General features: G+C 47.1%; 1 protein-coding gene across 3 annotated transcripts in view; it reads right to left on the reverse strand.

Annotated features, from left to right (window-relative positions):
- The window catches only part of RIDA (reactive intermediate imine deaminase A homolog), a 61,264-nt gene that overhangs the window by 22,813 nt on the left and 11,152 nt on the right, over positions 1 to 27,299 (reverse strand). Inside the window, exon 1 of one of the 3 annotated variants that reach the window (XM_063924173.1) lies at positions 17,608 to 17,724. The exons of 1 other annotated variant lie outside the window; for it this stretch is intronic. In XM_063924173.1, the coding sequence (XP_063780243.1) occupies positions 17,608 to 17,672 (65 nt within the window). In that variant the 5' untranslated portion in view covers positions 17,673 to 17,724. Of the gene's footprint in view, positions 1 to 8,605; positions 8,704 to 17,607; positions 17,725 to 27,299 lie in introns of those variants that run through there. One more of the 3 variants, XM_063924174.1, reaches the window with a different exon arrangement.

Consider the following 27,299-nt stretch of genomic DNA (forward strand, 5'->3'; position numbering starts at 1 on the left):
ATTTGTTTGGTTAGTTATAATTTATTAAAACTCCTTCCTTAGGGGTATATTCAATTGAAGTCGAAAGCTGCAGTCTGTCGAAAAGACGGCAGTTTCAACTTTTTTAGGTCGGAAGGGGTTCCGACCTATTTAATATAACCCCAAATTTTTTGACAAGTTGATGAATTTGACTTGTCGAAAAGCACGCGGATCAGCGCAATAGCTGCCGATCCACGTGCTTGTGTTGAAAACGGGGCCAAAACCTTTTCGACCATCTCAGTTCAACTTTAAAAAAAGTCGAAGTGAGATGGGGAGAGCAGCGCCGGAGACGGGGAGAGCCGAGGCGGGGACCAGGAGAGCCGAGGCGGGGACGGGGTGAGCAGCAATGGAGGATGTCACAGCGAGACCTCACTTGCTGGAGCCGGGTGGACGCTGCCGTGAGCGGCGGCTGTGATGTAGGGAGGGACAGGGAGAGGCAGAGAGACTGGGGGGAGATGGGGGAGAGCCGCGGGGAGACGGGGAGAGTAGTGCTACAGCAGCGGCTATATAGCCGCTGCTGTAACGCTGCTCTCCCACGTCTGCCAGCGGCTCTCCCCCGTATCCCCTCCCGCATCTCAATTCGACTTTTTTAAGAGCTGTGCACCGGATTTATTTATTTATGGTAACCATATTACAAAGAACACAGTAGACAATGTTTAAAAGTAGAAAGGGCAATGGTCATTATACTCAGGGATATTTGTCATGTTTTATTATTGTTAATACAGGTTGAGTATCCCATATCCAAATATTCTGAAATACGGAATATTCCGAAATACGGACTTTTTTGAGTGAGACCGAGATAGTGAAACCTTTGTTTTCTGATGGCTCAATGTACACAAACTTTGTTTAATACACAAAGTTATTAAAAATATTGTATTAAATGACCTTCAGGCTGTGTATATAAGGTGTATGTGAAACATAAATGAATTGTGTGAATATAGACACATTTTGTTTAATGCACAAAGTTATAAAAAATATTGGATAAAATTACCTTCAGGCTGTGTGTATAAAGCGTATATGTAACATAAATGCATTCTGTGCTTAGACTTGGGTCCCATCGCCATGATATTTCATTATGGTATGCAATTATTCCAAAATACGGAAAAATCCGATATCCAAAATACCTCTGGTCCCAAGCATTTTGTAGTAAATGAAGTAATATTCAGCAGTTTGTCCCTGTACTTTTTTCTCTATATAAAATTTTCCCATTATTTTTCACTACACTAACTTCCAAAGAGACGCTGTGCATTTGCACACAGGACAAACTTTTTGCAAAACCTCCCCAGCGTGTCAGCCCAGCACTGGGGCAGAGTGGATGGTGATGGGAAAAGCTGGAGGCCTGAGAGCTGATTGGACGATACAGGACGACTCCCTGTGCATTTTGTGTTACTTATTTAAAAACAGGTCAAAGGTCTTCATTCCATCTGCTAGAAGTAAGCGGCTTCTACTTTCCAGGCTCCAGCATTGCCCCCCCCCCCCAAATTATACACTGCAAAGCTACCTCTTAAAGAGCATGCATGCAGTATCTTTATTACAGGTTACATACTTCTTATATATTCTGTATTATTATCCAACAACATATGATGCATTACATTACAAATAATTGTTTAATTATTTACATCAGTCCCTGCCCCAGTCGAAAAATTTTCAGTTATTTTTTTTTACTTTGGAAGGAAACAAGAAGAACATACAAACTCTGCACAGATAGTGCCCTGCTTGGAACTGGACAGATGCCCGAGGCTATGCCGAAACTGAAAATCAATTGTGTACTTTTTTAATTTATTTTGTTATTGAAGCAGCAACAACAAAACATTAATATACTTTAATATTTCCAAAAGTGAATATTCTATTAAAAAGCAAAATGACTCTACCTTAAGCTGTGTTGTGAAGTCTAATTATTTGTAGTAAACTATTTCAAATGACTGTTTGTGACATTGGCCCTCATTCCGAGTTGATCGCTAGCTGCCGTTGTTCGCTGCGTAGTGATAATTTAAAAAAAAACGGCAAAACTGTGCATGCACCGCAATGCGCACGGGTACAAAGAGTATCATGGTTTTGCACAGGTTCTAGCGACGCTTTCAGTCGCACTGGCGAACGCAGGGAGATTGACAGGAAATAGGAGTTTCTGGGTGGCAACTGACCGTTTTCTGGGAGTGTTTAGAAAAAGGCAGGCGTTTGCTGGGCGGGTATCTGACGTCATTACCGTGTTACTCGTCGCAGCAATTATCGCACAGGATAAGTAACTACAGGGCTGGTCTTGATCTGTACAAAATGTGTTTGCAGCCGCTCTGCTGCACAGGCGTTCGCACTCCTGCTATGCTAAAATACACTCCCCGTGGGCGGCGAGTATGCGTTTGCACGGCTGCTAAAAATAGATAGCGAGCGATCAACTCGGAATGAGGGCCATTGTTTGATGTTATGCAAGAAACACTATATACTGTAAACGTGTGTAGAGGAGTGTAATAGTAATACATTGTAATCAGGTTATGTAACCACTAGTACGATCCCTGCAGTAAATACAGGGACACATCAGGTACGTCCAGGCAGGAGTTTGGGCAATATATTAGGTGCATATTAAAACTACTTTAAATACGCTACAAAAGGAGTAAAACAAAAAAACATCTGTCTGGAATTAGCATAATAATTATCCTACCTATAACCACCCCAGCAAATTAAGCAATATACAACTAAGCAAGCAGACAAGACACACACAGATCGCCAAGGATTATATTCTCACAGCTGACACAATAAGAATTTACTCACCGGTAATTCTATTTCTCGTAGTCCGTAGTGGATGCTGGGAACTCCGTAAGGACCATGGGGAATAGCGGGCTCCGAAGGAGGCTGGGCACTCTAGAAAGATCTTAGACTACCTGGTGTGCACTGGCTCCTCCCACTATGACCCTCCTCCAAGCCTCAGTTAGGACACCGTGCCCGGACGAGCGTACACAATAAGGAAGGATTTTGAATCCCGGGTAAGACTCATACCAGCCACACCATTCACACCGTATAACTCGTGATATGAAACCCAGTTAACAGTATGAAACAACTGAGCCTCTCAACAGACGGCTCAACAATAACCCGATTTAGTTAACAATAACTATGTACAAGTATTGCAGATACACCGCACTTGGGACGGGCGCCCAGCATCCACTACGGACTACGAGAAATAGAATTACCGGTGAGTAAATTCTTATTTTCTCTGACGTCCTAGTGGATGCTGGGAACTCCGTAAGGACCATGGGGATTATACCAAAGCTCCCAAACGGCGGGAGAGTGCGGATGACTCTGCAACACCGAATGAGAGAACTCCAGGTCCTCCTCAGCCAGGGTATCAAATTTATAGAATTTTGCAAACGTGTTTGCCCCTGACCAAGTAGCAGCTCGGCAAAGTTGTAAAGCCGAGACCCCTCGGGCAGCCGCCCAAGATGAGCCCACCTTCCTTGTGGAATGGGCATTGACAGATTTTGGCTGTGGCAGGCCTGCCACAGAATGTGCAAGCTGAATTGTACTACAAATCCAACGAGCAATAGTCTGCTTAGAAGCAGGAGCACCCAGCTTGTTGGGTGCATATAGGATAAATAGCAAGTCAGATTTTCTGACTCCAGCCGTCCTGGAAACATATATTTTCAGGGCCCTGACCACGTCTAACAACTTGGAGTCCTCCAAGTCCCTAGTAGCCGCAGGCACCACAATAGGCTGGTTCAGGTGAAACGCTGACACCACCTTAGGGAGAAACTGGGAACAAGTCCTCAATTCTGCCCTATCCATATGGAAAATCAGATAAGGGCTTTTACAGGACAAAGCCGCCAATTCTGATACTCGCCTGGCCGAAGCCAAGGCCAACAACACGACCACCTTCCACGTGAGATATTTCAGATCCACGGTTTTAGTGGTTCAAACCAATGTGATTTTAAGAAACTCAACCCCACGTTGAGATCCCAAGGTGCCACAGGGGGCACAAACGGGGGCTGAATATGCAGCACTCCCTTTACAAATGTCTGAACTTCAGGTACTGAAGCTAGTTCTTTTTGAAAGAAAATCGACAGAGCCGAGATCTGTACCTTAATGGAGCCCAGTTTTAGGCCCATATTCACTCCTGCTTGCAGGAAATGCAGAAATCGACCTAGTTGAAATTCCTCTGTTGGGGCCTTTTCGGCCTCACACCATGCAACATACTTCCGCCATATGCGGTGATAATGATTTGCTGTAACCTCTTTCCTAGCTTTAATAAGCGTAGGAATGACTTCCTCCGGAATGCCCTTTTCCTTCAGGATCCGGCGTTCAACCGCCATGCCGTCAAACGCAGCCGCGGTAAGTTTTGGAACAGACAGGGCCCCTGCTGCCGCAGGTCCTGTCTGAGCGGCAGAGGCCATGGGTCCTCCGATATAATTTCTTGAAGTTCTGGGTACCAAGCTCTTCTTGGCCAATCCGGAACCACGAGTATCGTTCTTACTCCTCGCCTTCTTATTATTATTCTCAATACCTTTGGTATGAGGGGCAGAGGAGGGAACACATAAACCGACTGGTACACCCACGGTGTTACCAGAGCGTCCACAACTATCGCCTGAGGGTCCCTTGACCTGGTGCAATATCTTTTATAGCTTTTTGTTGATGCGGGACGCCATCATGTCCACCTGTGGTCTTTCCCAAAGGTGTACAATCCTTTGGAAGACTTCTGGATGAAGTCCCCACTCTCCCGGGTGGAGGTCGTGTCTGCTGAGAAGATCTGCTTCCCAGTTGTCCACTCCGGGAATGAACACTGCTGACAGTGCTAACACATGATTTTCCGCCCTTCGGAGAATCCTTGTGGCTTCTGCCATCGCCATCCTGCTTCTTGTGTCGCCCTGTTGGTTTACATGGGCGACCGCCGTGATGTTGTCTGATTGGATCAGTACCGGCTGGTTTTGAAGCAGAGGCCTTGCCTGACCCAGGGCATTGTAACTGGCCCTCAGTTCCAGAATATTTTGTGTAGAGAAGTCACCTGACTTGACCAAAGTCCTTGGAAGTTTCTTCCCTGTGTGACTGCCCCCAGCCTCAAAGACTGGCCTCCATGGTCACTAGGACCTAGTCCAGTATGTCGAACCTGCGGCCCTCCTTAAGATGGGCACTCTGCAGCCATCATTTTAGAGATACCCTGGTCCTTGGAGACAGGGTTATCAGCCGATGCATTTGAAGATGCGATCCGGACCACATGTCCAACAGGTCCCACTGAAAAGTTCTTGCATGGAACCTGCCGAATGGGATTGCTTCGTAGGAAGCTACCATTTTTCCCAGGATTCGCGTGCAATGATGCACCGATACCTGTTTTGGCTTCAGGAGGTCTCTGACTAGAGATGACAGCTCCTTGGCTTTCTCCTCCCGGAGAAACACCTATTTCTGGTCTGTGTCCAGAACCATCCCCAGGAACAGTAGACGTGTCATAGGAACCAGCTGTGACTTTGGACTGTTTAGAATCCAACCCTGCTGTTGTAGCACTTTCCAAAATAGTGCTACCCCGACTAGCAACTGCTCTTTGGACCTCGCCCTTATAAGGAGATTGTCCAAGTACGGGATAATTAAAACTCCCTTTTTTCGAAGGAGTATCATCATTTCGGCCATTACCCCGGTAAACACCCTCGGTGCCTTGTACAGTCCTGTCTGGACTTGGTAATGGTAATCCTGTACCACAAATCTGAGGTACTCCTGGCGAGGATGGTAAATGGGGACATGCAGGTAAGCATCCTTGATGTCCCGGGATACCATGTAATCCCCCTCGTCCAGGCTTGCAATAACCGCCTCGAGCGATTCCATCTTGAACTTGAATTTTTTTTTTTTTATGTATGTGTTCAAGGATTTTAATATAAATGGGTCACACCGAACCATGCGGTTTCGGTACCCCAACCCGTGTAGAATAGTAACCCCGTCCTTGTTGAAGTAGGGGCACTTGAGTATTACCTTTGGGAATACTGCTTATTAATTGCCTCTAGTACAGCCTCCCTGCCTGAGGGAGTTGTCGGCAAGCCATAATCTAGGAAACGGCTGGGGGGAGATATCTCGAATTCCAGCTTGTACCCCTGACATACTATTTGAAAGAAACAGGGATCCACCTGTGAGCGAGCCCACTGATCGCTGAAATTTTGGAGACGGCCCCCCACCGTACCTGGCTACACCTGTGGAGCCCCCGCGTCATGCTGTGGGCTCAGAGGAAGCGAGAGAAGAATGTTGATTCTGGGAGCAGGCTGACAGGTGCAGCTTTTTCCCTCTTCCCTTGTCTCTGTACAGAAGGGAAACGCCTTTGACCCGCTTGCTCTTCTGAAGCCGAAAGGACTGTACCTGATAATACAGTGCTTTCTGAGTCCGTGAGGAAACCTGAGGTAAAAATATTTCTTCCCAGCTGTGGCTGTGGATACGAGGTCCCAGAGACCATCCCCAAATAATTCCTCACCCTTATAAGGCAGAATCTTTTTAAAGTCAGCATCACCTGTCCCGTGACAGGTCTCTAATACCCTCCTGACAGAATGGACATTACATTCATTTTGGATGCCAGCCGGCAAAATATCCCTCTGTGCATCCCTCATATATAAGACGACGTCTTTAATATGTTCTCATGTTTGACAGGGTCACCGACCACGCTGCAACAGCACGATCTGCAGGTCTCCGTCTAGTACCTGAGTGTGTAAATACAGACTTCAGGATAGCCTCCTGCTTTTTATCAACGGGTACCTTCAAAGTGGCCGTTCCTAAAACGGCAGTGCCACCTTTTTTGACAACCGTGTAAGCGCCTTATCCACCCTAGGGGATATCTCCCAGCGTAACTTATCCTCCTGGCGGGAAAGGGTACGCCATCAGTAACTCTTTAGAAATTACCAGTTTCTAAACGGGGGAACCCACGCTTTTCACACACTTCATTTATTCATCTGATGGGGGAACAAAACACTGCCTGTTTTTTCTCCCCAACCTAAAAACCCATTTTTAGAGGTGCTTGGGTTAATGTCAGAAATGTGTAACACATTTTTTATTGCCGGGATCAAGTCACGGATGTTCCTAGTGGATTGTGTATATGTCTCAACCTTGGCGACCCTGGAGTCAGACTCCGTGTCGACATCTGTGTCTGCCATCTGAGAGAGCGGGCGTTTTTGAGCCCCTGATGGCCTTTGAGACGCCTGGGCAGGCGCGGGCTGAGAAGCCGGCTGTCCCACAGCTGTTACGTCATCCACCCTTTTATGTAAGGAGTTGACACTGTCGGTTACTACCTTTCACCTATCCATCCACTCTGGTGTCGGCCCCACAGGGGGCTACATCACATATATCGGCCTCTGCTCCGTCACCATATAAGCCTCCTCATTCAACATGTCGACACAGCCGTACCGACACACCGCAGACACACAGGGAATGCTCTAAACGAGGACAGGACCCACAAAAGCCCTTTGGGGGGACAGAGTGAGAGTATGCCAGCACACACCAGAGCGCTATATATATACACAGGGACTAACTGAGTTATGTCCCTAATAGCTGCTTTTCATATAATATATATATACTGCCAAATTTAATGCCCCCCCTCTCTTTTCCCTCTTACTGTACTGTAGATTGCAGGGAAGAGCCAGGGAGCTTCCTTCCAGCCGAGCTGTGAGGGAAAAATGGCGCCAGTGTGCTGAGGATAGGCTCCGCCCCTTTTTCGCGGCCTATTCTCCCGGTTTTTATGGAATTCTGGCAGGGGTATTTTCCTCATATATAGCCCCTGGGGCTATATATTGAGGTATATTAGCCAGCCAAGGTGTTTTTATTGCTGCCTCAGGGCGCCCCCCCCCAGCGCCCTGCACCCTCAGTGACCGGAGTGTGAAGTGTGTGAGAGGAGCAATGGCGCACAGCTGCAGTGCTGTGCGCTACCTTGGTGAAGACAGAGTCTTCATGCCGCCGATTTTCCGGACCATCTTCTTGCTTCTGGCTCTGTAAGGGGGACGGCGGCGCGGCTCCGGGACCGAACACCAAGGACTGGGCCTGCGGTCGATCCCTCTGGAGCTAATGGTGTCCAGTAGCCTAAGAAGCCCAATCCGGCTGCAAGCAGGCGAGTTCGCTTCTTCTCCCCTTAGTCCCTCGCTGCAGTGAGCCTGTTGCCAGCAGGTCTCACTGAAAATAAAAAACCTAAGTCTATTCTTTCTAAGAGCTCAGGAGAGCCCCTAGTGTGCATCCAACCTCGGCCGGGCACGAATTCTAACTGAGGCTTGGAGGAGGGTCATAGTGGGAGGAGCCAGTGCACACCAGGTAGTCTAAGATCTTTCTAGAGTGCCCAGCCTCCTTCGGAGCCCGCTATTCCCCATGGTCCTTACGGAGTTCCCAGCATCCACTAGGACGTCAGGAAATTGTATTTACCACTGTTGATACACTTAGGTGTCTATTTACTAAGCCTTGGAGAGAGACAAAGTGGACGTAGATAAAAGTACCAACCAGCTCCTAACTGTCATTTTTCAAACACAGCCTGTAACATGGCAGTTAGGAGCTGATTGGCTGGTACTTTATCTCAGTCCACTTTATCTCTCATCAAGACTTAGTAAATAGACCCCTTTTTTCTTAAAGTGATAAGCACTGACAGGGGTAAGAAATTTACCTGTAAACATCCCTCCGAGCAGGGGCATTTGGTGTAAAGATAATGCGCCGTAGTCTATCAGACATGATCTGTGGTTCAACGCCTGCCAGGATATTCAGAGTCTGTGGTTCCAGCACACGTTTTAACCTTTGGTTCTTATCAACTCACTGAGTCAGTATCATTGATCCTGCTGTGTGACTAATACTGTACAGCATAGGGGTTAAGGTCGTTAGGTCGACACAATGTAGGTCGACCACTGAAGGGCGACAATGCCATTAGGTCGACAGGTCAAAAGGTCGACATGAGTTTTTCACATATTTTTTTCATTTTTGGGATTTTTTTCATACTTAACGATCCACGTGGACTACGATTCGAACAGTAAACTGTGCCGAGCGAAGCGGTAGCGGAGCGAGCCATGCAAGAGGACACAGTGCACTCATTTGGGTTCCCCGTCACTTTACGGAGAAAACGACACCAAAAACAGTCAAAAACCTCATGTCGACCTTTTGACCTGTCGACCTAGTACACGTCGACCTAATGACCACGTCGACCTATTGTCCCTGTCGACCTAATGCATGTCGACCTTCCACGGTCACCCTAAGTTGTGTCTATCCGACGACCCATACCCCAGCATAGTAGCTGTATCATGCACCTGTATATACTGTTTCTCACATACTTAAAATATTAGCAAAGTACAGATGGAGCCACGCTAATCGTGGCTCCGTCTGTGCCGCTGCATGCCCGCTAAGGCGCGCCTATTGCAAAGTTTGGGGCGCGTGTGTGTGAGACGCGTACGTGCCCCATTCACTTCAATGGGAGTGTCTCTGTGCACTCCCGTAGCGTGGCTAGGCGCCAGATTGACTAGTCACGGCGGGAGTGCACACTTGCAATGGAACAACATCAGATGAGCGCAGCTTCTTCTATACTGTACATAAAACGTTTACAACAGCTATGTTTTCATAGAATGGACAGAGTAAAATGAAATTGCAGGACATCATAGTGACTGATGTTTCAAAACATTTGTCCTAGTACACATGGGCCCATGGCCTTATTCAGACTCAGCATGAGTCTTAGGGGCAAACGTAATAGCCTGCGATTTGCGGGCATTGCCGACTTCCTGGCTGAGGTTGGACGTTGTGTTAAGTTTGCAGTCATTTTAAAGGCAAAGCAATTCGCACGGTTATTACATTTACTGCTTAGTCACAATTTGCATTAAAAAAAAAGTCTCACCTATTCACAGTCATATTGCAAAGCTTTTTGAGAAAGTGGTTGCAAATCAACTGGAAACTCGCCTGACAACCCAAGATATTTATGATCCATTCCAGCCAGGATTCAGGAGAAGACATAGCACTAAAAATAAGATTTTAATACCTACCGGTAAATCCTTTTCTCCTAGTCCGTAGAGGATGCTGGGGACTACAAAAGGACCATAGGGTATAGACGGGATCCGCAGGAGCTTGGGCACACTATAAAGACTTAAACTGGGTGTGAACTGGCTCCTCCCTCTATGCCCCTCCTCCAGACCTCAGTTATAGGAACTGTGCCCAGGAGAGACGGACATTTCGGGGAAAGGATTTTTGTTTAAACTAAGGCGAGAAACATACCAGCCCACACCACAACATACCGTACAACTGGAATAGAATGAAACCAGATAACCGTATGAACTAACAACAGCAACAAGCTGAAGAAAACCAATACACAATCCGTGTGTAAACAAGTACAATCAGTAATAATACAACTGCAAGAAACAGTCTGCACTGGGATGGGCGCCCAGCATCCTCTACGGACTAGGAGAAAAGGATTTACCGGTAGGTATTAAAATCCTATTTTCTCTTACGTCCTAGAGGATGCTGGGGACTCCAAAAGGACCATGGGGTCTATACCAAAGCTCTAGGACGGGCGGGAGAGTGCGGACGACTCTGCAGCACCGAATGGGCAAACATAAGGTCCTCCTCAGCCAGGGTATCAAACTTGTAAAACTTAGCAAAAAAGTGTTTGAACCCGACCACGTAGCTGCTCGGCAAAGCTGAAGTGCCGAGACCCCTCGGGCAGCCGCCCATGATGAGCCCACTTTCCTGGTAGAATGGGCCTTTACTGACTTCGGCAACGATAGCCCAGCCGAAGAATGAGCTTGCTGAATCGTATTACAAATCCAGCGAGCAATAGTCTGCTTAGAAGCAGGATTTCCAATCTTGTTGGAAGCATACAGGACAAACAAAGCCTCTGTTTTCCTGGTAAGAGCCGTTCTGGCGAAGTAAATTTTCAAGGCTCTTACAACATCAAGAGACCTTGGAACCGCCACAGCATCCGTAGCCACAGGCACCATAATAGGTTGGTTGATGTGAAAAGAAGAAACCACCTTCAGCAGAAATTGTTGACGAGTCCTCAATTCCGCTCTATCCGAATGGAATATCAAATAAGGGCTCTTGTGAGACAAGGCCGCCAATTCAGACACTCGCCTGGCCGACGCCAGAGCCAAAAGCATGACCACTTTCCAAGTGAGAAACCTTAACTCAACCTTACGCAAAGGTTCAAACCAAGGAGACATAAGTAACTGCAAGACCACTTCAAGATCCCACGGCGGCACAAATGGAGGTTGTATATGCAACACACCCTTCACAAAAGGTCTGAACCTCAGGCAGGACGGCCAATTCTTTCTGAAAGAAAATAGATAAAGCCAAAATCTGCACTTTTATGGAACCCAATTTCAGGCCTGCATCTACGCCTGCCTGCAAAAAATGGAGAAACCGACCAAAGTGAAACTCCTCCGCCGGAGCTGCTTTGGTCTCACACCATGAAACACATTTCCTCCAAATACAGTGATAATGTTTTACCGTAACCTCCTTTCTAGCTTTAAGGAGAGTGGGGATGACCTCCCCGGGAATACCCTTCCGAGCTAAGATTTGGCGCTCAACTTCCACGCCGTCAAACGCAGCCGCGGTAAGTACAGAAACACGCAGGGCCCCTGCAATAACAGGTCCTCTCTTAGAGGAAGCGGCCAGGGATCTTCCACTAGTAATTCTTGAAGATCTGGATACCAGGCCCTCCGTGGCTAATCTGGAACGACGAGTATCGCCTGAACCCTTGCTCGTCGAACGATCCTCAGCACCTTTGGAATGAGAGGAAGCGGAGGGAACACATACACTGACTGAAACACCCACGGAGTCACCAGGGCGTGCACTGGCTTGGGGGTCCCACTGGCTTGGGGGCACTCCACTGCACTGGCTTGGGGGTCCCTTGACCTGGAACAATACCTCGGAAGCTTCTTGTTGAGGCGAGACGCCATCATGTCTATCAGAGGAATTCCCCAACGCTTTGTCACTTCTGCAAATACCTCTTGATGAAGAGCCCACTCTCCCGGATGGAGATCGTGTCTGCTGAGGAAGTCTGCGTCCCAGTTGTCCACTCCCGGGAGGAAGACTGCTGACAGAGCACTCACGTGCTGTTCCGCCCAGCGTAGTAGTATTCTAGTGGCCTCGTCCATAGCGACCCTACTCCTTGTTCCGCCTTGGCGGTTTACGTACGCCACCGCTGTTATGTTGTCCGACTGGATCAGGACAGGGAGACCCTGAAGAAGGTTCTTTGCTTGTAGCAGGCCGTTGTAAATGGCTCTCAACTCGAGAACATTTATGTGGAGACAAGATTCCTGGCTTGACCATTTTCCCTGGAAATTTCTTCCTTGCGTGACTGAGCCCCAGCCTCGGAGACTTGTCCCGGGCTGTCACACCCCCTTCCGCTGCCCCGGTCAAGCTCAGAGACTTATTCCTGGGTGGCTGGCTGGCCGCACAGCCCACCCGCTGTCATGCTCTGACCGCCTCGCGATGTAACATGCTGACGTCACACAGCGCCCTCCCTCCCCACCCTGTCCTCCGGTCCGCGCTCAGTGTCTCCACTCACTCCGCGTGTGCCCTGCCCTGCCATTGCCGACATCCCGACACACGCCAGGAGCCTAGGATTAGCCGCCGCTGGAGCAGGACAGAGGTGGACTGGACACAGGCAACTGAGCCTTCCTGCCTGATGCATGACTACAGTGGGAATTGTGTAAGGGGCACGACTACTGTGTGGGCATTGTATAAGGGACATGACTACTGTGTGGGCATTGTGTAAGGGACACAACTACTGTGAACATTGTGTAAGGGGCACCACTACTATGGGCATTGTGTAAGGGGCACAACTGCTGTGGGCAGTATCTGGGGCACAACTGCTGTGGGCATTGCGTGGAAGTGGCACTAGACACAGAATGAAGGGAGGTGGAGGCTAAAATAGACAGTGATGGGGCAGGCTGAGAGATACAGAATGAAGGTGGACATGCCGAGAGACAGAGTGAAGGGTGTGAGGCTGAAAGACACAGAATGAAGGGGGGCAGGCTGAGAGACAGAGTGAAGGGCGTGAGGCTGAAAGACACAGAATGAAGGTGGACAGGCTGAGAGACAGAGTGAAGGGTGTGAGGCTGAAAAACACAGAATGAAGGGTGGTAGGCTGAAAGACACAGAATGTAGGGTGGGGGGCAGAGGAACAGAGTGAAGAGGGGAAACAGAGAGACACAAAGTGAGGTGGCTTGTGAGAGATGCGTGGCAGGGAGACGCAGGCGGATGTGGATGAGAGATGACACAGGGAGAGGATTATGGTGTGGCTGAGAGACGATGCAGGGAGGGGAGGAGATGGTGTGGCAGAAAGAAGCAGGCGGGAGATGAGGGTGTGACTGAGAGACAGAGAGGGCAGAAGGTGACATGAGTCTGGTTGAATCTCTGTTGCATAATGATGATCTTGGTTATATTCCTACACAAACAGGTAACTTCTGGACCATGTAATTTCCTTCATGAATAGTGATTATGACTGAAGACATCGTCTACCCATGGAGGACATTTTTTCAGAGGTTCCCCCGTTGTGAGAAACCACCATATAGGTAAGGTGCATATGGAATGGAAAGGAATACTCCCAGAGTGATGAGAAACCAGTATCGTGTCATACTGACACCCCCCAATTTGCAGTGGCCACGCCCCTTTTGTTATGTGATTTATATTGCTTTGAGTGCCAATAGGCGGTGCTAGACATGCCCAGTAGGCAGTGCTACACATGCCCAGTAGGTAGTGCTACACATGCCCAGTAGGTGATGCTAAACTCGCCCCTCCAACGGTGCACCCCCTAATAAAATGTTCTGCGCACACCTATGGAGGTCACTATGATAGAACCTCAACATCAAAAGGATAAGACTGGAACATTGCCAACCAACTGGATTACACTTGGGGGTTCAGAATTACAAAACACTAATCATGTGTGGCATCTTGGCATCGGTGGCTTGACACTTAAACATCAGATATTAGCCACAATCAAATCGTCATTCTTTCATCTGAGGACCATAGCCAGAATCAAGCACTTAAGTCCCCTTGAAGATCTGCCACAAATCAAACATGCTTTAATATCGTCTCAATTCTCATCGGGTCCCGATGGAATTCACCCAAGGGTTCTAATGGAGCTTCACTCTGAACTTGCAAGACCGCTATTTTGATCTTAAAAGATTCAGTTATATCAGGTATGGTTCCCAAAGACTGCAGTATAGCGGAAGTAGTACCAATATTCAAAAAGGGAAGTAAAGCTGAACCAGGTAATTATAGACCAGTTAGTCTTACATCTATAGTGGGGAAAGTATTGGAAGGTATTCTAAGGGACAGTATTCAGAAGTTCCTTGAAGTCAATAAGGACATTAAAAGGAATCAACATGGATTTGTGAAAGACAGATCATGTCAAACCAACTTACTTGGCTTTTATAAAACAGTAAGTGCGAACCTTGATCAGGGTAAGGAGTTGGATGTAATCTTTTTAGACTTTGCCAAAGCTTTCGACACTGTACCACACATGCGACTTATCTATAAGCTACAAGAAATAGGGCTAGAGAGCACAATATGCACTTGGGTCAAAAATTGGTTAGATAATAGCGCGTTGTGGTTAATGGATCATTTTCAAATTGGACTAAAGTGCTAAGTGGTGTGCCACAAGGGTCTGTACTAGGACCACTTTTATTCAACATTTTCATTAACGAGCTAAAAGATGGTCTAGAGAGTATGGTGCCAATTTTTGCAGATGATACCAGATTGTGTAAAGTTATAAATACGGAGGGGGATGCCGAGTCTCTTCAGAAAGACTTAGTTAAATTAGAAGCATTGGCAGCCAAATGGAGAATGCGCTTCAATACAGACAAGTGTAAGGTAATGCACTGTGGTAGCAAGAACAAAAATTTACACCTACATACTAAATGGGGTAACATTAGGGGATTCTGTACTGGAAAAGGACTTAGGTGTTCACATAGATAGCAAACTAAGCAGCAGTACCCAAAGTAGGATTGCAGCAAAGAAGGCTAATAAGATATTAGCATGCATAAAACGTGGAATTGATGCAAGGGACGGAGTGTTATACTCCCATTATATAAATCACTAGTGAGGCCACATCTTGAATACTGTGTGCAATTTTGGGCACCATACTACAAAAAGGATATTCTGGAGTTAGAAAAGGTTCAGAGGCGGGCGACCAAACTAATTAAGGGCATGGAGACGCTGGAATACGAGGAAAGGCTTGCAAGGCTAGGCATGTTTACACTGGGAAAGAGGAGACTAAGAGGGGACATGATCAACATCTACAAATATATAAGGGGACAATACACAGAGCATGCGCAGGACCTGTTTTCGGTAAGATCAGCACAGAGGACACATGGACACTCGCTTAGATTAGAGGAGATTCCGCACAATGCGGCGTAAAGGTTTTTTCACATTAAGGACAATAAGTGTTTGGAATTCCCTGCCTGAGGGAGTTATAATGGCGGACTCAGTCAACACCTTTAGGAATGGGTTAGATAAATTCCTTATGCATAAGGATATCCAGGGTTATGGTGCGTAGTCGCGCACTATAGTTACTATCAAAAGGGAATAAAACACAACGGCTTACATCAGCATCAGACAACAAATAGGTTGAATTTGATGGACAAATTGTCTTTTTTCAACTTTAGATACTATGTTACGAATTAGACTACTGCAATGCCCTCTAACATGGTCTCCCAGCAAAGAATTGCACCACTTACAACTGGTACATAAATAACGCAGCTCCCAGGCTGTTACCCAACCATCCCCATTCTAGCCACATAACACTCATTCTCTACTCCCTCCACTAGTTGCCTGTAAGATGGTAAGTCGTTTTCAAGATTAGCTTACGGACTTTCAAAGTCTACATGACCAGGGTCCAAGGTACCTGAAGCAGCTTCTGATTCCAATCCCCCAGGTCGATTACTGCAATCTGTAGATGAAGGACTTTAGCAGTACTGTGAATCTCCTGGAATTCATCTGGGGATGGGGGAGGTGAAGCTTGTAGCCATGTGCCCCGACTCTATAGAATGCGCTTCTGCGCATAGTGCGAGAGGCCCCGACTCTAGAATTCTTCAAAAACAGTCTCAAGACTTTCCTGTTTACTCAAGTATTTCCATAATGTCCCTTTAGTATCTCCATGATCTCTGTATTTTGGGAAAAGCATTTCTGTACTTCATTGTTTCTCTACTGTATTATGTTCATTTTACCTGTTAAGCGCCTTGAGTCCTATAGGAGAAAGAGCTCTATATAAATAAAATTATAATTATTATTATTATTATCCCTATGGTCAGAATCCTGACACATCCCAGAGGTAGTACTGAGGTTGGGGTTAGGGCCAGGCACTATAGGGATGGTTAGGCTGCAGTGGGATTGGTTAGGGTTAGGCTGCGGAAGGGGGTGGAGGTTAGTGTTAGGCTGCGGAAAGGGGAGAGATTAGTGTTAGGCTGTGGAAAGGGGGAGGGTTAGTGTTAGTCTGCGGAAAGGAAGAGAGATTAGTGTTAGGCTGCGGGAGGAGGGTGAATAGGGTTAGGTTGCAAGCGGGGGCGGTTATGGTTTGGCTGTGGAAGGGCGGAGTTAGTGTTAGGCTGTGGAAGTGGTAGGTTAGGGTTAGGCTGCATGGAGGGTGGTTATTGTTAGGCTGTGGGAGGGGGAAGTTAGGGTTAGGCTGCTGGAAGGCGGAGATGAGGGTTAGGCATTACACTGTTATATTTTGTTCATATAATCTATAGCATTATCCCATCCCTCATATATAAATTGTCTATGATCTACACTCAGGGCCGGATACAGAGACAGACACTATTGCACAGCCGCTGCACCTATGTAAAGACTAAAATATGCAAAATTTGCAGGAGTCGTCTTCAATTTAAAGATGTCCACTGACTTGTTGATTGTTTCGCTCTACTGCAGTATATTTGTATTTCTATGTGCAGTTTTACAATAAAATATTGTTTAAAAAAATATGCCCACTGAAAACTAACAGGTAACTCAGGATGTCTAGTAAAATCATGCAGCCGGGGCCGGTGAAGCTACAGGGTTCGGCATGCCCACAAAACGGGGCTAACACTCTGCGACTCTTCCTGTTGCTGCCCTATCTCCGCCTCCAAATGCCAGCGACATGTTAATCACGCTGCAGCATTTGGTGTGCTGCGACATCGCAGCCCCAGACCTCCACATGCACATGGTGGCTTCTGCGCATAACTAAAAACATCGGAGATGTGCAGAAACTTCGGGTGAGGTTAATCTGACGACACGCTCTGGGTTTTGCTTTGCCTTTTTCTGTGGTTCAGCGCAAATTTATGAAAGACTGAACGAGAAGGTTCTGGGCCTTATGTCACAGCCTGCAAGAAAGCCCGTATATTTAAATAGGCTATAATTTAAAAAGCAAAAACAACACGGTCTTGCCTTTTAAATTATTGACGCTTTAAAAATACAGGCAAACTCCCCGGAATTGTGCCCCAGCCCCCATCTCGCAGCGATTACATGTGGCACTCTGTGTGTTTTTTAACCTTGCTAACTATATAAACATTAACGAGTGAGAACAAGCTATATGAAACTACAATTAATAGACGCAGAGTAGCTCAGGAATTCTGAATATTCAAATATAAAACTCTCGGATATATAACCGGTCACACACGGCAGGTACTGTAAAATAAAGAGCAGACTTCATACCTGTAAATCCCTTTGAAAACAGGTGCTCTAGGTGTACAGATAATGCGCCGTAGTGTATAGGACATGATATACTCAGGATCATCCGGCTGTTAATCCAGAAAATGCCATTCAAACAGCAGATGTAACCTTTGATTTTTATTGACAAAAGGAGTCACCCAGGTTCGGATCAGGAACCTGACTGGCTACGGCTGACCAATAAAAATAACATTACTTTGAGAAGTGTTTATGATAAACACAGTTGGAGCCTCCTGATTTCCTGACTGCTGAATGGACAATTGTATAATATGAGGTTAATATTGATTAACCATTTACAACCTCTACTGTAGTTCAGGAATATTTCACTATATGTTGAAGGAGCAACAAGTCTTTAACTTGTCTTTGCCAAAAGTGGGTTTAGAGACCTGAGAAGGTTCCTGCAGATCTGGTGACTGGAACTTACGTTTTGCAGTCCGAGTAAGCAACCTTTTACTCATGTTTACCATGTGTCTTGTTTATCTCAGTCTCAGTTATTGCCACTGGAAATCTTTAAACTCATAGGGGAGAATTAAATTAAATGCAATTTGCCACCGGGTATAACGTCACATATATTGGCCAGGGTGGTCATTCCGAGTTGTTCGCTCGGTAATTTTCTTCGAATCGCAGCGATTTTCCGCTAACTGCGCATGCGCAATGTTCGCACTGGGACTGCGCCAAGTAAATTTGCTATGCAGTTAGGTATTTTACTCACGGCATTACGAGGTTTTTTCTTCGTTCTGGTGATCGTAATGTGATTGACAGGAAGTGGGTGTTTCTGGGCGGAAACAGGCCGTTTTATGGGAGTGTTTGAAAAAACGCTACCGTTTCTGGGAAAAACGCGGGAGTGGCTGGAGAAACTGAGGAGTGTCTGGGCGAACGCTGAGTGTGTTTGTGACGTCAAACCAGGAACGACAAGCAATGAACTGATCGCACTGGAAGAGTAAGTCTCGAGCTACTCAGAATCTTTCGTTCGCAATTTTGCTAAGCTAAGATTCACTCCCAGTAGGCGGCGGCTTAGCGTGTGCAAAGCTGCTAAAAGCAGCTTGCGAGCGAACAACTCGGAATGAGGGCCCATATACGGTAGGGCCAACATTTCAAGTTCCTATGCTCCAACACATTGAATACCCACATAGGGGCTTATATATCAATCAATATTTTTCAATTTAAAAAATAAATAAATTATATAAATAAATAAATAAATAAATAAAGGAATTGGTGCTATATTTTCCATTAGGGTTAATGGGTGGGCATACGGCTTTGCCTCCTCCTCAATTGAACAGATGCCTCGGTGGGACCTGCCTGACAGGAAGCTGCTTCCCAGGCACTGTTGTGCTATGTGGCTATAACAAGAAAGGAACAGAAGAGATCTTCAACAGGTGACTTAGGGTATAGGGAGTATAGTTTAATAGGTAATACCAAGTAAAAAGGGAGGAAAGAGGTTAATAATTTAATAGGGCTAATTTTTAGGTGGCGGTGGAATATATTTAGGAGTTTAATGCTGTATGCATCATACGAGTCCGTAATGCTCCGTGTAGTATTTGGCGGTCACTAAAGCTCCCTGTATTATATGACAGTCACAAATGCTGCTTGCAGTGTATGGCAGTCAATAATACTATGATGGAGATAGAAAATGCTGGTGCACACTACTAGCACTAAGAACACTAATAGTAAAAATCATTTAAATAAACCCTCACAATTAATACAGGTCTTACCTTCGAAAAGAGCCCATATTATTGCGTGATCTGAAATGTAGGACCTCTGGTAATTAAAACACCTGAGGGTAAATGGGAGGGGTGCCAACACCAGAATGAAGAAACCTCAACTTCAAGTGTACAATACATACACACATATAGAGGAAAGAGGGGTAAGCTGGACTGCACACCCTATTTCTAAAGATATTAAGAGTTTCTATCATGCTGAGACTTCTAATACTATGCTGGAGAAAGAGAAATGCTGATGCACACTACTAGCACTAAGAACACCGAAAGAAAAAATAAGATTTTAAACCTACCGGTAAATCTATTTCTCCTAGTCCGTAGAGGATGCTGGGGACTCCGTAAGGACCATGGGGTATAGACGGGCTCCGCAGGAGATAGGGCACCTAAAAAACTTTGACTATGGGTGTGCACTGGCTCCTCACTCTATGCCCCTCCTCCAGACCTCAGTTAGAGAACTGTGCCCAGAGGAGATGGACAATACAAGGCAGGATTTAGCAATCCAAGGGCAAGATTCATACCAGCCCACACCAATCATACCATGTAACCTGGAACATACATAACCAGTTAACAGTATGTACAAACAACAGTAACGGTCCAAGACCGATGTCAACTGTAACATAACCCTTATGTAAGCAACAACTATATACAAGTCTTGCAGAGTTTCCGCACTGGGACGGGCGCCCAGCATCCTCTACGGACTAGGAGAAATAGATTTACCGGTAGTTTTAAAATCTTATTTTCTCTTACGTCCTACAGGATGCTGGGAACTCCGTAAGGACCATGGGGTTTATACCAAAGCATCCAATCAGGCGGGAGAGTGCGGATGACTCTGCAGCACCGACTGAGCAAACGCTAGGTCCTCATCAGCCAGGGTATCAAACTTGTAGAATTTAGCAAAAATTATGACCCCGACCACGTCGCCGCTCGGCAAAGTTGTAAAGCCGAGACGCCTCGGGCAGCCGCCCAAGAAGAGCCCACCTTCCTAGTGGAATGGGCCTTAACCGGATTTGGTACCGGCAATCCAGCCGTAGAGTGAGCCTGCTGAATCGTAGTACAGATCCAGCGAGCAATAGTCTGCTTTGAAGCAGGAGCGCCAATCTTATTGGTCGCATACAGGACAAACAGAGCCTCTGTTTTCCTAATTTTAGCCGTCCTGGCTACATAAATTTTAAGGCACTGACTACGTCCAGGGATCTGGAATCCTCCAGGTCACCAGTAGCCACAGACACCACAATAGGTTGATTCATATGGAACGACGAAACCACTTTAGGCAAAAATTGCGGACGTGTCCTCAATTCAGCTCGATCCACATGAAAAATCAAGTAGGGGCTCTTGTGTGATAGAGCCGCCAATTCTGACACTCGCCTTGCTGATGCTAAGGCCAACAACATTACCACCTTCCAGGTAAGAAATTTCAATTCAACCTTGTTAAGCGGTTCAAACCAGTGTGATTTTAGGAACTGCAACACCACGTTCAGGTCCCATGGTGCCACTGGAGGCACAAAAAGGGGCTGGATGTGCAGCACTCCCTTTACAAACGTCTGGACTTCTGGAAGAGAAGCCAATTCCTTCTGAAAGAAAATCGAGAGGGCTGAAATCTGTACCTTAACTGAGCCTAATTTCAGGCCCATATCCACTCCTGTCTGTAGGAAGTGGAGAAAACGACCCAAATGAAAATCTTCCGTAGGTGCATTCTTGGTCTCACACCAAGACACATACTTTCGCCAGATACGGTGATAATGTTTTATCGTCACCTCCTTCCTAGCCTTTATTAAAGTAGGGATGACCTCTTCCGGAATCCCCTTTTTTGCTAGGATTCGGTGTTCAACCGCCATGCCGTCAAACGTAACCGCGGTAAGTCTTGAAATACACAGGGTCCCTGCTGCAACAGGTCTTCCCTCAGAGGAAGAGGCCAGGGGTCTCCTGTGAGCATCTCTTGTAGATCCGAGTACCAATCCCTTCGAGGCCAGTCTGGGACAACGAGTATCGTCTGTACTCTTCTTCGTCTTATGATCCTCAACACTTTCGTGATGAGAGGAAGAGGAGGGAACACGTAGACCGAGTCGAACACCCACGGTGTTACCAGTGCGTCTACTGCTACTGCCTGAGGGTCCCGAGACCTGGCGCAATACCTCCGAAGTTTTTTGTTGAGGCGTGACGCCATCATGTCTATTTGAGGAGTTCCCCAAAGACGTGTTACGTCTGCAAAGACTTCTTGATGAAGTCCCCACTCTCCTGGATGGAGATCGTGTCTGCTGAGGAAGTCTGCTTCCCAGTTGTCCACTCCCGGAATGAAGACAGCCGACAGAGCACTTACATGATTTTCCGCCCAGCGAAGGATCCTTGTGGCTTCCGCCATTGCGACTCTGCTTCTTGTCCCGCCTTGGCGGTTCACATGAGCCACTGCTGTGACATTGTCTGATTGAATCAGAACCGGAAGGTTTCGAAGAAAACTCTCCGCTTGTCGAAGGCCGTTGTCAATGGCTCTGAGTTCCAACACATTGATGTGTAGACAGGACTCCTGGTCTGACCAAAGACCCTGAAAAGTCTTTCCCTGTGTGACCGCTCCCCATCCCCGGAGGCTCGCGTCCGTGGTAACCAGGATCCAGTCCTGAATCCCGAACCGGCGACCCTCCAGGAGGTGAGCACTCTGCAACCACCACAGGAGGGACACTCTGGTTCCTGGGGACAGAGTTATTTTCCGATGTAAATGCAGATGGGACCCGGACCACTTGTCCAGAAGGTCCCATTGAAAAGTCCTTGCATGGAACCTTCCGAAGGGAATGGCCTCGTAGGCCGCCACCATTTCCCCCAGAACTCGAGTGCTTTGGTGAACTGACACCCTTTTCGGTTTTAGCAGGTCTCTGACCATGTTCTGGATGTCTTGGGCTTTCTCTATTGGGAGGAAAACCTTCATTTGTTCCGTATCCAGTATCATACCTAGGAACGGTGGACGAGTTGTCGGAATCAACTGTGACTTCGGTAGATTTAGAATCCAACCGTGTTGCTGGAGCACTCTCAGAGACAGCGCCACACAGCTCAGTAATTTCTCTCTTGATCTCGCTTTTATCAGGAGATCGTCCAAGTATGGGATAATTGTGACTCCATGCTTGCGCACCATCATTTCCGCCATTATCTTGGTGAAAATCCTCGGGGCCGTGGAAAGTCCAAACGGCAACGTCTGAAATTGGTAATGACATTCCTGTACAGCGAATCTCAGGTATTCCTGATGGGGGGCAAATATGGGGACATGAAGGTACGCATCCTTTATGTCCAGAGACACCATAAACTCCCCCTCCTCCATGTTGGCTATTATCGCTCTGAGTGATTCCATTTTGAATTTGAATCTTTTTATGTACAGGTTTAGGGATTTCAGATTCAAAATCGGTCTGACCGAACCGTCCGGTTTCGGGACCACAAATAGGGTTGAGTAGTAACCTCTTCCCTGCTGGTGCAGGGGAACCTTGATTATCACTTGCTGTATACACAGCGTTTGAATTGCAGCTAACACTACATCCCTTTCCGATGTGGAAGCTGGTAGGGCCGACTTGAAAAATCGGCGCGGGGCACCTCCTCGAATTCCAGTTTGTAACCCTGTGAAACTATTTCCAACACCCAGGGATTCAGGTCCAATCTGACCCAGGCCTGACTGAAAAGTCGAAGACGTGCCCCCACCGGTGCGGACTCCCTCAGGGGAGCCCCAGCGTCATGCTGTGGGTTTTGGAGCAGCCGGGGAGGACTTTTGTTCCTGGGCACCTGCCGAAGCAGGTGCTCTCTTGCCTCTGCCCTTACCTCTGGCCAGGAAAGAGGATCCCCGACCTCTTTTGGACTTGTGCGACCGAAAGAACTGCATCTGATAAGGTGTTGCTTTCTTTTGCTGTTGGGGAATATATGGTAAAAAATTTGATTTACCTGCTGTAGCTGTGGAAACCAGGTCCGTCAGCCCATCCCCAAACAATACATCACCCTTATAGGGTAGTACTTCCATATGTTTTTTGGAATCCGCATCACCCGTCCATTGGTGAGTCCATAAGGATCTTCTCGCGGAGATAGACATGGCATTGGCCCTAGAAGCTAGCAATCCAAATGTCCCTTTGAGCATCCCTCATAAACAAGACTGCGTCTTTTATATGTGCTAGAGTTAGGAATATAGTATCCTTATTCATAGTATCAAATTGATCTGTCAGCTCATCTGTCCAAGCTGCAATTGCGCTACACACCCATGCCGACGCAATCGTCGGTCTTAGCACAGCACCCGTATGAGAATAAATACCCTTTAAGGTAGTTTCTTGCCTGCGATCTGCAGGGTCCTTAAGGGCCGCTGTGTCAGGAGACGGTAGCGCCACTTTCTTGGACAAGCGCGTCAGGGCCGTGTCCACAGTGGGGGGTAATTCCCAAATCTCCCTGTCCTGCTTAGGGAAAGGGTATGCCATAAAAATTCTTTTGGGGATCTGCGGTCTTTTATCCGGAGTCTCCCAAGCTTTTCCAAAGAACTCATTTAATTCATGAGATGTGGGAAAATTAATAATCTGTTTCTTTTCCTTAAACATGTGTACCCTTGTGTCGGGGACCGAGGGTTCATCCACAATATGCAACACATCCCTTATTGCCACAATCATACACTGAATAGTTTTAGTCACCCTAGGGTGCAATTTTACTTCGTCATAGTCAACACTGGAATCAGAATCCGTGTCGGTAGTAGTGTCTTGTGTTAAGGGACGCTTTTGAGACCCCGACGGGCCCTGTGAGTCGGTCCAATCTGAGGATTGACCGCCTGATGTCCCCCCTAAACCAGCCTTATCAAGCCTTTTATGTAAAAAGATGTCACACTTGCATGCAACGTATGCCACATGTCCATCAAATCTGGAGTCGGCACAACCGACGGGGACACACCACTCATTTGCTCCACCTCCTCCTTGGAGAAGCCTTCCGCCTCAGACATGTTGACACACACGTACCGACACCCCACACACACAGGGAGTTACCTATAAGGGGACAAAACCCCAACCAGGCCCTTAGGAGAGACAGAGAGATAGAGTATGCCAGCACACACCCAGCGCTTAAAAACACTGGAATATATGACCAGATAGCGCTGTTATATGTTTATAATTGTAATCTCCACTAACTGCGTCGCCAAAGTGCCCCCCTCCTCCTTTTTCCAACCTGTGAAGCTCAGCAGGGGAGAGAACAGGGAGCCAGCGTTTTCTCATGCAGCCTCTGTGGAGAAAATGGCGCTGGTTAGTGCTGAGGATCAAGCCCCGCCCACCCGACGGCGGGCTTCGGTCCCATCATCATATACTAATAAAATGGCGGGGGTCCGCGGATTTACTGTCCCACAGCTTAATCCATCGTATTTATGGCCAAATTGAGGTTTATTGCTGCCCAGGGCGCCCCCCCCCCCCCCGCGCCCTGCACCCTTCAGTGCCTGCTTGTGTGTGTGTGACTGGGAGCAATGGCGCGCAGCTTACTCATGAAGCTTACCTCATGAAGATCTGATGTCTTCTGCCGCCTGAAGTCTTTTCCTCAATACTCACCCGGCTTCTATCTTCGGCATCTGTGAGGAGGACGGCGGCGCGGCTCCGGGACGAACCCCAGGTGAGACCTGTGTTCCGACTCCCTCTGGACAAGCCAGCTCTGCTTCTCTCTCCTCGGTCCCACGATGCAGGGAGCCTGTTGCCAACAGGACTCCCTGAAAATAAAAAACCTAACAAAATTCTTTTTCCACAGAAAACTCTGGAGAGCTCTCTGCAGTGCACCCATTCTCCTCTGGGCACAAGATCTAACTGAGGTCTGGAGGAGGGGCATAGAAGGAGGAGCCAGTGCACACCCATAGTCAAAGTTCTTTTTAGGTGCCCTATCTCCTGCGGAGCCCGTCTATACCCCATGGTCCTTACGGAGTCCCCAGCATCCTCTAGGACGTAAGAGAAATAAATTAAAATAAACCCTTACAATTAACATTGGTGGTCATTCCGAGTTGTTCGTTCACTGCCGATTTTTGCAGTGCAGCGATCAAGTGAAAAAACTGCAAAAATGCGCATGGTACGCAGCACGCATGCACTAAGTACTTTCACACAAAACTTTGTAGATTTACACAAGCTCGAGCGACGTTTTTTCATCGCTCGAGTGATCGTAGTGTGATTGACAGGAAGTGGGTGTTACTGGGCGGAAACTGGCCGTTTTCATGGAGTGTGCTAAAAAACGCAGGCGTGCCAGGTAAAAACGCAGGAGTGGCTGGAGAAACGGGGGAGTGGCTAGGCGAATGCAGGGCGTGTTTGTGACGTCAAACCAGGAACTAAACGGACTGAGGTGATCGCAGTGTAGGAGTAGGTCTGGAGCTACTCAGAAACTGCAAGGAATTATTTAGTAGCAGTTCTGCTAATCTTTCGTTCGCTATTCTGCAAGCTAAGAGGGCGGCGGCCTAGCGTTTGCAATGCTGCTAAAAATAGCTAGCAAGCGAACAACTCGGAATGACCACCATTGAGTATAAGTGTAGTTCTTAGTGCTAGGAGTATGTATTCGCATTTCTCTTCCTCCAGCATAGTATTAGAAGCCACAGCATGATAGCATCTCGGAATATCTTTAGTAATAGGGTGTGCAGTTCGGTATCCGGTTGATAGATAGACAGTGTCTAGGTAGACAGTCAATAGATAGACACCATATGTTAGACAGACATTAGGTTGACAGGGTCAAAAGGTCAACATGAAAAAGCTAGACAGTACAAAAGGTCAACGGGGTCAAATATCCATATGGTTTCCTTTTTTTGACACTGCATTGATTTACAACGGGCAGGACCTAAAACTGGAATCATATTGTGAAAATTATAGGGGGGAAAAAAAGGATTTTAAATACCTACCGGTAAATCCTTTTCTCGTAGTCCGTAGAGGATACTGGGAATCCATTTAGTACCATGGGGTATAGATGGGTCCACTAGGAGCCTTGAGCAGTTTAAGAATTTGATAGTGTGTGCGCTGGCTCCTCTCTCTATGCTCCTTCTACCAGACTCGGTCTAGGAAACTGTACCCAAGGAGACGGACATACTTTGAGAGAAGGATAGATAAGGAAAGTGGTGAGATTACGAACCAGCGCACACAGAACAATAGGAAAGCCATGCTAACCAAACTTGAAACATGAACAGCAACAGCTGTACAAACCAGAATACTTAACCAAGTAACAGTGCAGGATGAACGAAGCACTGGCCGGGCGGGCAGCCAGTATTCTCTACGGACTACGAGAAAAGGATTTACCGGTAGGTAATTAAAATCCTATTTTCTCTTTCGTCCTAGAGGATACTGGGAATCCATTTAGTACCATAGAGAAGTACCAAAGCTCCCAAACCGGGTGGGAGAGTGCGGAGGTTCCTGCAGAACTGAATGACCAAACTAAAGGTCCTCAGAGGCCAAAGTATCGAACTTGTAGAACTTTCCAAACATGTTTGAACCTGACCAAGTAGCTGCTCGGCAGAGCTGTAAAGCTGAGACACCACTGGCAGCCGCCCAAGAAGAACCCATCGACCTAGTAGAGTGGGCCTTTACAGACTTTGAAACCTGCAATCCTGCCGTGGAATAAGCATGCTGGATAGTGAGCCTGATCCAGAACGCAATTGACTGCTTTGAAGGGATCATAGAGAACGAACAGAGAGTCGGATTTTCTGTGACGAGCTGTTCTCTTTCCATACACCTTCAAAGCCCTCACAACATCCAAAGACTTTGAATTAGCACAGCCAGAACCACAATAGGTTGGATAGGTTGGTTGATGTGAAAAGCGGACACCACCTTCGGAAGAAATTGTTGACGAGTTCTAAGTTCAGTTCTGTCCTCATGGAAAAATAAGTAGGGACTCTTGTGAGACAACGCCCCTAGTTCCGACACACGTCTTGCTGAGGCCAAGGCCAATAGTGTGACGGTCTTCCATGTAAGATATCTGTCATGCCGCCGCGGCCGCTGCGCTTACCCCTCCGGG

The sequence above is a fragment of the Pseudophryne corroboree genome, chromosome 5 (genome assembly GCF_028390025.1).
Source record: "Pseudophryne corroboree isolate aPseCor3 chromosome 5, aPseCor3.hap2, whole genome shotgun sequence".
NCBI lineage: Eukaryota > Metazoa > Chordata > Amphibia > Anura > Myobatrachidae > Pseudophryne > Pseudophryne corroboree.